Source organism: Anser anser (assembly GCF_964211835.1).
Source record: "Anser anser genome assembly, chromosome: Z".
NCBI classification, from domain to species: Eukaryota; Metazoa; Chordata; class Aves; order Anseriformes; family Anatidae; genus Anser; species Anser anser.
The window spans coordinates 60,076,442-60,088,691 of record NC_139723.1 but is presented as its reverse complement, the minus strand read 5'-3'; the positions used below and the strand labels follow the sequence as shown (position 1 = coordinate 60,088,691).

Sequence of the window (12,250 nt, the reverse complement as noted above, 5' to 3'; positions counted from 1 at the left end):
TTTAACATGTAGGGAAAAAGTGAAAATTATACTGGAAAAATACCATTGTAAATTCATTTGGATCTGCTAGCCTATGGGGGAAAACAAATTGAAGGAAGAACATCCATAAGTATTTGGAACAAGGAAGTACGAAACGAAGGCGGTCCGGGAAATGGCCCTGAGCATGGCTTTGACCCTCCTGGGCAAGGCAACCTCTGCTTTCGTCTGTCTGCTGGAATGCCTTTGGGAGACTTGGAGTATGTAAAACCAGTGGCTGAAAAAGAAAGATACAAATGGAGAGCTCTAAAGATGGAGAGCCCAATTTTTGTCTCCATTACAATGTTGAGCCTTAAGGATGAAGCATTACCTCAATAGTTTCACTAGTGGAGCATAGCAAATCACCATGACACATATCTATTACATTTTGAAGGTGTTTAATTGCCCAAATAAGATGTTTAATTAATTAAATAAAAGTGTTTAATTAAACAACTGGATTGTTTAATTAACCTTGCAATGACAAGTGGCTTAGTCTCTTTTATAGTTGAAAGGTGTCTAGAATCCTAAGCTCCAATTTCATTGAAAATTACACTCTCATGAGAGAAAATAACTAAAACTGAGACTGAAATGATACAACTCCTTGATTGTTCAGCCTTCTATATACCCTTCAAAATAGAGGCCACATTTCTGGAAATTTTCTTAAGGTGGTTTATTAGCTGGGACAGATAACAACACTGATGCAATAGCTTCTATTTTACTACTTGATATAAAGTACTGCATCCTGAACAAGAAGTTCATTTGGTGATGTTTTTGCCACCTTGCAGTGGAACTTTTTTGTCCTTCCCCACACGGTGTGAACCAACTTTCACTGCCACAAGAGAGTGCCTGTGTGATAACTGTGACTGGTGGACACTGATAACTCTGCAAGGGAGAAACAGGCTTCTTCTGAAAGCAACTCGAGCAGGGACAAACTTTCACCTTACAAATCCTAGCCAGATGTGTCTGCAGAAAGACATCAAGTCAGTAGGTCTTGAGTCTTACGTGATGGCAACTCCTACCTGGGCAAGTGGCTGAATGTGAAAGGTGCACGCACCTATGCAAGTTATCCTCGCACCACCTCCCTGCTGAGCTGCAGCAGATCACGCATGCTTGCCTAACCCACCCTTTCCTCCTGGTGTACCAGTTCAAGGAGGTGCTTGGACATGCAGTAGAAACACAGAGCATACAGGTGCTCAGTTAGCTTCTCCATCCCTATGTGCTGTCAGTTTGACAAACCACAGCAACTCCATGACATCCTTCATTGTCACCTTGTCTTGACAAGACCAAGACAGCAAGCAGGGTGATAGCTTCTCTCTGCAACTCTGCAGACAGAACAGAGTGCAGCAGGTGTTGTCTCTGAATGTCCATTTCCCTCTCATGTCAAAGTCTGTATAAATATGACATGAGTATGTCTAGATATGGATCTGTCACACACACTCTATATCATAGAATCATAGAATGGCTTGGACTGGAAGGGTTCTTAAAGATCATTTAGTTCCAACCCCCCTGCCATAGGCAGGGACACCTCACTAGGCCAGGTTGCCCAGGGCCTTGTCCAACCTAGTCTTGAACACCCCCAGGGATGGGGCATCCACAGCTTCTCTGGGCAACCTGCTCCAGTGCCTCACCACCCTGTGAGTGAAGAATTTCCTCCTAACATCTAATCTAAATCTCCCCTCTTTTAGTTTGAAGCCATTCCCACTCGTCCTGTCGCTGTCTGCCTGAGCAAAAAGTTGCTCTCCATCTTTTTTGTAAGCCCATTTTAAGTACTGAAAAGCTGCAATGAGGTCATGTCAGAGCCTTCACTTCTTTAGGGTGAACATCCCCAGCTCTCTCAGTCTTTCTTCACAGGAGAGGTGCTCCAGCCATCTGATCATCTTTGTGGCCCTCCTCTGGACCCATTCTAACACTCCACACCCTTCTTGTGCTGGGGACCCCATACCTGGGTGCAGCACTCTGGGTGGGTCCTCACAAGGGCAGAGCAGAGGGGCACAATCCCCTCCCTCCACCTGCTGGTCACTCCCCTATTGATGCAGCCCAGGATGCAGTTGGCCTTCTGGGCTGCAAGCACACACTGCTGGTTCATGTTGAGATTTTCATCCACCAGAACCCCCACGTCCTTCTCCGCAGGGCTGCTCTCAGTGAGTTCTTCTCCCAGTCTGTCCTCATGTCTGGGACTGACCTGACCCAGGTGCAGCACCTTGCACTTGGCCTTGTTGAACTTCATTAGGTTCACATGGGCCCAGTTATGTAGCTCATCCAGGTCCCTTTGGATGGCATCCCTTCCTTCTGTTGTACCAGCTGCACCACTCAGCTTGGTGTCATCTGCAAACTTGCTGAGGGTGCACATGATCCCACTGTCTATATTGTTGATAAAGATATTACACAGTAACGGTCCCAGGACAGAACCCTGAGGGACACCACTTGTCGCCAGTCTCCACCTGGACAGAGTCATTGACCACTATCCTTTGGGTGTGACCCCCAAGCCAATTCCTTATCCAGTTAATGGCCCACCCATCAAATCCATATCTCCCCAGTTTGGAGATCAGGATGTCATGTGGGACCGCACCAAAAGCCTTGCAGAAGTCCAGGCAGATGACATTGGTTGGTCTTACCTTGACAACTGATGCAGTCACTCCATCACACAAGGCCACCAGCTTGGTCAGCCACTGTTTACCCATGGTGAAGCCATGCTGGCTGTCTTGGATCACCTCCTTGTCCTGCATGTGCCTTGACATTGCTTGCAGGAGGATTCATTCCATGCTCTTGCCAGGCACAGAGGCGAAGCTCACTGGGTCCTCCTTTCTACCCTTTTTAAAAATGGGAGTGATGTTTCCCTTTTTCCAGTGTACTCCATGTCTGTCATTACCAGTTCACCCTTCTCGTCCATCAGCGGGGGTACAATCTCCTTGGTCTTTCTTTTCTGAGCAATGTACCTATAGAAACCCTTCTTGCTATTCTTTGCATCCCTTGCAAAGCTCAGTTCCATCTGTGTATGCCTATCCTAGCTTTGAGAAAACTTTAAGATCAGGCTTGTGAGTTCATCTTCAAGGGCTGCTGGAACACAGCTTCCAGAAACTGTGCAGGTTCACAGCATGGATGGTGAGGATCCAGAGGCGGGGATTTTAGCCGTGGCGGGTGCGGATCGCTAAAGGCAGGTGGAGGCTGGAGCAAGCTGGCGGTTTTGAAGCAGGATCAGAGCTCCTGACCAGCATGGTGACACAGGCTTCAATCCGGGACAGCTGGGTGAGGACAAGTGCATACCTGGAGAGGCAACAGGATCTCAGTTCGACCTTTCAGGGACATGCCAAGCATGCAGCACTCAGCACTGAGAACCAGGTTGCTATTGCAATCCAAAATCTGCTAACCACTTCTCCAGCTGAAAGAAATGACTAGAAACCTGCAGCAGTGGCAATGAACGAAGCACAAGCATGAGAGAGGGAGCTTTACTGAGCAGTTATCATTTCTATTCATCCATGAGCAGGCAAGACAATGCATTTCCCAAAATACCAGAAGGTTTTCTGCAAGATAGCTCAAGCCAGAGAGGTAAGCAGATAAACAATATCTGATTCCCAAGTTGCATTATGTGAAAATATAAGAAGGAAAGATTTGACATTGTACAGATAGAGATCAGAGGCTCAAGATACCTAGGTGGAACTGTACAACAGTTTTGTGCATCCGAGGCACTCTGGAGATTTGGTGCATTTGGGCACGTCTGTGAATTGCTACTGTATAAGCTGATCCTGAGATATTAGTCTGCGATGTCCTCACACAAGAGATTCAAAAGAGTAGTATTAGCCTAATAAATCACTGCGGCAATGATTTCCTTGTCAGCATAATTAAACAGAGAAAACACAGTACAAGAAACTATGTGTGACCATGAGTTTCGGGAAACTACGTGCAAACGTGAGTTTTGGACATCCAGATCATAGAAAATCTATGGGCAACAGAATACGGCCAGAAGAACTTGTGAGAAGGCACTGGAGAGCACTTGGCTTGCTTCGCCTGGTTTATCATATCAGCTGCAGGTTTTGTTGGCACTTGCTCGTGCCCTTATCGGCTCTTGAGGCCACACCGCTCTCCTCCGGTGCTGTGCAGGTGGCTGCAGCAGGCTGCCCAGAGGATGGGGTTATTTTGGCTTTGGCACAGCTGTGCTCTGAAAGGAAGGCTGCCCCGAATGACTTTTCATTTTTATTGTGATTTAAGAGTGGCTCACCTCAGAAAAATCCTGTCCAGTGATGATGTTTTTACAGGGTTTGTTCTTGGTGTTGACCTTTTGATAGACCCTCAAGCTAGAAAGTCTTCACAGACCCTCTGAAAACTAAAGAAGCACTGATGGTAGCTGGAGTTAAAATTAATTGCACCTTATCAGAATGCATGGCAGCTTTGCACCAGCTGCTGTTCCTTGTGGTTTGTTGTAAATGACATTTGGACAAAGCTGGGGTAGAAAACTGCAGCGCTAGTAGAGCAGTCACGAAATGCCACATGAGATACCATAGAGCTGTTATGAGAGGTAGAGTGAGGCTGCGTGCCATGGTGAGACAAAGATGACCGGGTACTTCCAGGACTCCTGGATGGACAGAAATGTCCTCAGTGGCCAGTCTCCTCCTGGCCAGTGGAAGACAGGGGTCTTGAGTCTCCCCTGGAAGAGCCTGTGAAGAGCTCCCCCACCAGAGCTACAGGCAGTCTCGCCAGCAGCATGAGCTGGAGCCTTTCTTGTCCTGTCAAAATTCTTGTTGTCATTTGTCATCACCCATACATAACCCACTGCACGGATTATCATGCAGCAGCTCTTGCATTAAACTCAGTAATACCATAAAGATTTGAGTCTGAGACTATGTTTTGGAACAGTCCCCTGCTCTGATTTGCTCACTGTCTGCAATGGAGATTTTACTACACAGCTGGGCATGGTCAGATTAATTTCTCCAGTGATGAAAATATTTAAAAATATAATTGATAATGTTACAAATAAGGTAGCATTAATAGACAAGTGAAGTTCTGATTATGAAGTTTGCTACCTCCTCTCAAAAATTAATGAGTATACTCTCCAGGGGAGAATCCATGGATTTGGCTAATTCCAAAAAAATAATTTTTGCACTGGAGGTAGCAGTATTTAGGCCTAAAATCTGTGTTGTCATTTCTGATATATATACATATATATACACACACACACATATGTACGTGTGTATAAATATACATATATATACACATGTATGTATATTTATACACACATATACGTATATATATATATATATCAGTAAGCATCTCTTTGAATTTTAGATGTTTAATTATAATCAGAAAATAAGTCCAGGTGTTTCTGCATAGGTTTAAGAACTGAACCTTTTGAAAATCAGTTGGAAAGTCAATGAAAATTGCTGGAAGAAAGAAGAGAATAGCAAAAAAAAAAAAAAAAAAAGAATCATCTTATGATTTAAGTTGCATACAAAGTATGAGATTTTCTGTATGCCTATGTCACCTATGTCTTTTTTTTTTACATTATACAGTTTTCATTTTTGTTTGCACTTTATATGTTAAATTCATTGATGATATCATGTTGCAAGCTAGAAATCTATCCTTTATTCAAAGGACTGATAAAAATATCAAGGCAGTTGAATAATCTGTCAAAGACAGAATAACACCAAAACCCACTGAGATATGAAAATGCATGATTATGAAAGAAGTATGTTTTCCCATCAAACTTTTAAGGTGAAGTTATGAGCAGTGTTTTGTGCTGCTTTCTTTTTTATTAGGACGGACAGATATGGAGGTTGTCCTTCATGAACCAGCAAAGTGTATAAACCACTGCAAATTGTAGCATGTAATGAACGCAGCAGTCCAGTAAGCACTCCAGAGATAACAGTGGCAAAGAACTGGTTCAGGAAGTTTCTGTTTCTTTCCTGTTAGTAGGTTTCAGATAACAAATTAATCTCAAAAGAGATTATGACTATCTTGAAGAGTTAATGAGTATCTTAAAATTGTCTGCTTGTCCAAGGCCAATTGTCTGCTGTCCAATTGTCTGCTGTCCAAAGGCCAATTGATCCTGCAGTATATAAATCACTGATGCGTGAAGATGAGAAGCAGATCTGAGACAGACAGCAAACAAATAACACATGGGAGCTCAGAGCTGTGTTTGTGGGGAAAGATGAAGAAGTTTGTTTTTTGCTTCATCCGTGTTTCTGTGCTCTTGCTCAGTTTCTCCATCATTTGTCTGGGAGTCCTTTGCATTTACACCAGTTCCTCTGTGTGCAGATGCGGGAACAACAAGCTGGTTGTTTATTTCCTCTTAGCTGTGGGGCTCTTGCTCCTTGTGGCTGGCATTTTCTGGAGCACAGTCCATGAAGCCATGAAATATAGGGGCTTCAGCAGCATCTTCATGAGAAATCTCAGCCTTAGAGAGCTCCGTGTCAGCACCATAGACAGGTATGTGTTACAGTACTGGTACCAATGCATGGGGGGAGAGACGCTGTTTTTTAAATGTACTCTGAGAAAAGAAAAGCAATACAAGGTTTTCATCAAAAAAAAAAATCCATCTTAGTATATTGTGATGGAGGGAAATTTTACATTTTTATATTTTTTTATTTTTTTTAGAACAGACGTCAATCTGTGTAATACACACCAGTGCATAATGTAAGGCTTATTCTTGAAAACAGGACAGGTTGCGTGGAATGGTGCAAATCCATTCATGGGGAGAGCAGGTGCAACTGTACTGACATCAGTGGAGATCCCAGGGGAACCTCTCTAGTTTCACCCCACCAGACAGCTCAGGATGTGCTGCTGCAGGCTGTGTTCTCATAGTGCTTGTTCTAGCCACATTGCTCAATGGTGTGTGCAATGAGCTGCAGCTTCCCATATGGCCCTAGCCAACGTTTTCTTGCATAATTGTCCCTGCTATTTCTGAGTGAAGTCTGGTGCTCTGAGAGAGAGAGTTTCTTAAACTGATTGGTGCGAGGCCTGACAAAGTTTTTAACACGGTCACTGCATACAGATTACTTTCCCCAGACTGTTGAGGAAACCGCATCAGAAACACTGGCAATGGGTGCTCTGAAAGCACTCCAGGTACAACATTTAGCACATTTTGGTGAGATAAGCAGGAACATGCAACGCATATTTTAAAAGTGTGGAAAACAATGATTATTGTAATAATAAATAACTTACTAATTTAACGTACTCCAGACAATGACCTCTCTTTTTTTTTTTTTTTTTTTTCCAAATCAAGCTTTTCTCTGGCACTTTGCTGAAATACTTACATGTGTAAGAGTCTGTATGCCAGGGGTGGGAACTCCCATGGTGAAGGCTCTTGTTTCTCTGAATTTTGTGTTTTAATGAAAGATTTTGGAGAAAGACACAGGTAATGACCCCAGCTATGCTGGCTCTTTTGTACTTACATATTGCACTGACCCAGCCCTGCTTAGGTTTCCACCTACAGCTTAAGCCTCAGCTAAACTCTGGAAACACAGCAGACATCACCAAGCCCCCTGAGACAAATCATGTTTCACCTCCACATGCTTCATGTTGGCTTGCTGTGTTTTCAGGCCGGACTTCTACCCGCCATCCTACGAGGACAGCACAGATCCTGCAAAGCAGACCTTCCCATTGCCAGCAGTCTCCACACCGAAGGAGCAAGAAGTCATCGACATCCCCCCGCCGCTGTACAGCGAGCGCAGCACGGAGTCCGCCGGCGAAAATAACGAGGGAGAGCAGCCCCCACCTTACGCATTAGCTGCTGGCCAGGACTCGAGCACAGGGGGGGAGCCAAATACTGGTGCCCCCACTCAAGAAGATGTTTGCTGACAGCATGGAGGCTGCCAAGGGACCTCAGAGAGAGTAGGGGAGACATGGACAGAGGTGTGTGTCGGTGCTGCCTGACGCTGCACCACAAGGCCGCCCCAGAAAAGCACTGACCATCCTGGTGTTTGGGTGAAGTTGGAAGGGTGTATGTAAAAAGTTGCTCTGTGTTTCAAAGCAGCAGGAGGGTCTCCATCCTGCAGGGGTTTGCTGAGCGAGGAGGTACCTCCCGTCGTGGTCACCGTGCTCGTCCAGCTGGGAACAGACACCCCAGCCCAACGCTCTGTGTGGCCACTCAGCCTGCAGGGCTCGGAGCTGCCACAATGCTTACAAGAGAGCAAACAAGCTGTCCACAGCATTCAGAAAACCAGGCGGTAAGGTGCATATCAGAGGAGATGTGCTTCGTTGCTACTGCACAGCCTGAGGGAAGCACCCACTGGGGACTGCTGCTCCCCTGGTGCATCAAGGACAGACCCCATCCCTCCCCCCATGCGTGAGGGTTTGCTGCTCTGACGGTCTGTGCCTTAAAATGCTGCGTGAAATTGCAGATTCTTTGGGAAAAAATGTAACAGTAAATGGGTCTGAGAGCCAGAGTCAGTCGCTGTCAAGGTCAATCAGAAATCATCTATCGGTTTCATTGGAACTATAATAATAGTGCAGTTTTAAAGCTTGATACCAAAGCTATTCTACCCAAAAGGCACAATGGGCTTCGCTGGTGTCTGAGATTTTCAGCTGGATACAGAAATATGCCTGCAAGACTGCCATTCTTACAGAATTGAAGGATATACTGTGTTGCTCCATTGAGAATCATACTCAACAGAAAAAAAAAAAGACACCACTGCTTAATATTTTGTTTTTTGAAATGGCCATAAATGAAAAGCCCAACTAGCTACTTTCATTTTCATAAAACGTCTTATTGTTTTTCTGCCTCTCATACAACAGAGGTACTATTGAGATAGGAACTGACGTACTGTATCTTAGAAAAGTCAATGTCACAGGCAATAGGAGTAATTTCCTATGCTGCTAGGTGGATGCTAGTCATGGAGCTTTGTGCTGCTATTAATCTTAAAATGTCTTCTGCCTTACAAGGAGTTTTGGCTGTAAATCCTCATTTGTGTTTTTCTAACATTATCTGACTAGCAAAACCCATTAATTCATGAGCTTTTGTCTGGAATTTTTAACATTTACAGTAATTGAGTATTTTTGTAACATATGTCTTTGAAGCTACTTGTTTTATTTTGGGGTAATAATAGCAGGTATTTTACTATGGATTTCATAATAAATTTTGTATTTAAAACCAATACCATGTCATGTATTTACTTATATGATACAAGATGTTCATGATTCAAGAAAAGCATACAGTAGGAAACCTTAGTACACATCTTAACTGCTAAAGGACAACCCTCTTTATGCCCACAGCTCCTCAAAGGGAATGGACAACTGTGGCAGGGAAACCTGCTCAGGCTCATTCTTCGGAGCTGTCTCTAAACACAGTTGCTTCCGCCGCTGCTTATTCAAGAGCTGTGAGAACTAAAAGGTGGGTCCTGTATCCTGTTTATGATACAAGTGGCCCCATGGTTAGGGAAAGAGTACCGGAAAGAGGACAGGCTTGGACTCATCCTTCCTCTGTAACATGGTTCCTTCCTTCCGCAAAATCACAGACAAAAGTTTGCATCCAGTCCACTGTAGTCTGTAATTCCAAATAACAAGAAAACTTTATGGAGGTTCACCCATTTGGACCTTCAACAGTGACTACAACTGGAGCCTTGCTTTTGGTTGCAAAAGCAGCTAATCAGAAGAGCTTCCAGATGCCCATATGCCACAAGAGAAAAAGTTTAACATTAAGTTTGCATTTACATTAGAAATGCAAAGTATATTGTTGGTGGTGATAATGGTTAAGTCCAGAGAAGTGAGGAATTTTTTCTTCCAAAGAACTTCGTCTGTTATGGGAAGGACCTTTAAACCTTCAGTTGATGTAAGGAGAAAGGAAATCAGGACAAAATAATGTGGAGAAACTGCAGGGAAAGGAATATCCATGCAAGGCAAGTGGAGGAAGAGGAATGTGTTAAAAAAATCAGATATTTTTTAAAAGTCTCTGAGAAAGATAAAAACAGACAAAAGATTCTATCATTATGTAGAGATTTTCCTAAATTACTGAGAAGCTGCACAGCACAGTAAAAGCCAGAGCACTGCACATTATTTCCAAAACATCTGGAGTGAGGATGTCATGTGTCAAGTGACCCTGATACAGTCAGTACTACATTCAGCTTACATCCTGACAAAACTCAGACACAAAAAGGAAGTGCACAAGAGGTGGAAGCAGGGACAGGTAACCCACAAGGAATAAGAGATGCTGTCTGATCATGCAGGGATGGGATTAGGAAGGCCAAAGCGTACAAGGTGTTGAATCTGGTGAGGAACAAGAAGGACAAGAAACGTTTCTACAGGTACAGTTGGTGACAAAGAAAAGGCCGAGGTACTCAGTGACTACTTTGCCTTTCTTCACTGGTAAGACTGGCCTTCAGGAACCATAGGCCCTCCAAGACAAGAGGGAAAGTCTGGAGCAAGGAGGACTTACCCTGGGTGGAGCAAGATCAGGTTAAGGAGCACTTAAACAAAACAGACACACACACATATCCATGGGATGAGATGGGATGTGTGTACTGAGCTGAAGAAGCTGGGCCATGCCTTTACAAGGCCAGTCTTTGTTATCTTTTGGAAGGTTGTGGTGGCTGGGAGAGGTTCCTGAGGACTGGAAGTGATCAAAGGTCACTCCTGCCTTCAAAAAGGGACAGGCTGGAGAGCTGGGCTGACAGGAACCTCATGAACTTCCGTGAAGGGAAGTTCAAAGTCCTGCCTCTAGGGAAGAATGATCCCTGGCACCAATACACACTGGGGCCAGTGGACTGCAAAGCAGCTTTACAGACAAGTACCGGCGGGTCATGATGGACAACAAGTTGACCACTCATCAGTAATTCACCCTCATAGCAAGGATGACCAATGGCACTCTGAACAGCATTAGGAAAAGCATCACCAGCAGGTCAAGGGTGGTGATCTTCCACTCTGCTCAGCACCGATGAGACATCCTGGAGCACTAGGTCCAGATGGGCTCCCCAGTGCAATAGAGACATGGGCATACTGGAGTACCTCCAGCAAAAAGGCCACAAATATCATTAAGGGATTGGAGCATTTGTCTTATGAGGAGAGGCTGAGAGAGCTGGGAGTGTTCAGCCTGGAGAAAGTTTAGTGGGATCTTGTCAATTTTTATAAGTACCTGATAGGAGACAAAGAAGAAAATGGAGCTCTTCTGAGTGGTGCCCGGTGACAGCATGAAGCAATAGTCACAAATTAAAACACACAGAACTCCATCACAACAGTCAAGAAAGTTTCTGTTGGCCTGTTTTTTTTTTTGTGGCAGTGGTCGAACACTTCAACAGGTCACCCAGAGAGGTTGTGGTGTCTCCTTCTTTGGAGACAGTCCACACCAGACTGGACACAGCTCTGGGCAATCTGCTCTTCCTGGCCCTGCACTGAGCCAAGGGGTGCACTAGTTGATCCTAGTCCCGATGGACTGGATAGACCCTTCCACCCTCAACAGTTCTGTGATTCTAGTGAGCACTGCTGCCATCCAAGTTGTCTCTGAACACAAAGTGCTTTTCATCCTGCCACTAACTCTTTTACAGGAGGCCACCGCTCCCAAGGGAAAATGCAATAACCATTCAGCTGTGCTAGGTGGTAAATTTGCTTGTATTTTATGACTTAGCTCAAACCACATGATGCTGAAGAGCAGATGCTAGTAGTCTGTACAGTAAAAAGCTACAACCATGCTCCTCCCTTGAGACTGCTCAAAACAATTTGTTGCTTCCAGTCACATGTGCACTACAGTCTCCTATTGTTTTCAGTAATTCAGTCTTAGCTATTGTGATTTGTAAACTGTTAAAGTTATGTCAGTCACCATTTTATACTGTTCCAAAGTTGGCTTTATTTCCCCCCAGTGAAGACTATGTATCTTAGATCATGACAGTAATTACTACAATACACTGTCAATAAATGGATGAGATTACAATTTTCTTTAATATTGCATCTTATTATATCATTCTTAAATTATGCTCCCTTGTATCTATTTCCTTTCTCTCTCTTTCCATCTCTCAAACCCATTGTCGTGCTATTAGCATTTTTTATCATCTCTCTCTGTTTTCAGTGGAATCCAGCAATCTGTGCTTTCCTAGTCCTCTCCTCTACCCGTTGCCTCTTTCTTTATTCATGGGACCCACCCAAGCCCCATCTTGGTTAGCCCCTCTGCTAATATACCTTGAAATAGTTTTTCTCACTGGTGTCTGTGAACTCCTCCCTTTTCTCCATTGTGTTGCCAGAATATCTTTCTATCAATGGGTGCAGAAAAAATCGTGGTTTTGAAGACAGAATTACTGTACCTGTCAATGCTAGCAAA

The 12,250-nt window shown here is 44.2% G+C and overlaps 1 protein-coding gene across 1 annotated transcript; it reads left to right on the top strand.

The window, feature by feature from the left end:
- The first annotated feature begins 2,213 nt into the window (after positions 1-2,213).
- On the top strand, positions 2,214-9,101 carry TMEM252 (transmembrane protein 252). The gene is made up of 3 exons (XM_083817143.1): positions 2,214-6,549; positions 7,064-7,071; positions 7,496-9,101. Exons 1-3 carry the CDS (start codon positions 6,086-6,088, stop codon positions 7,804-7,806), a joined length of 783 nt encoding a protein of 260 aa, XP_083673269.1. The 5' UTR covers positions 2,214-6,085; the 3' UTR covers positions 7,807-9,101.
- Positions 9,102-12,250: the final 3,149 nt, after the last annotated feature.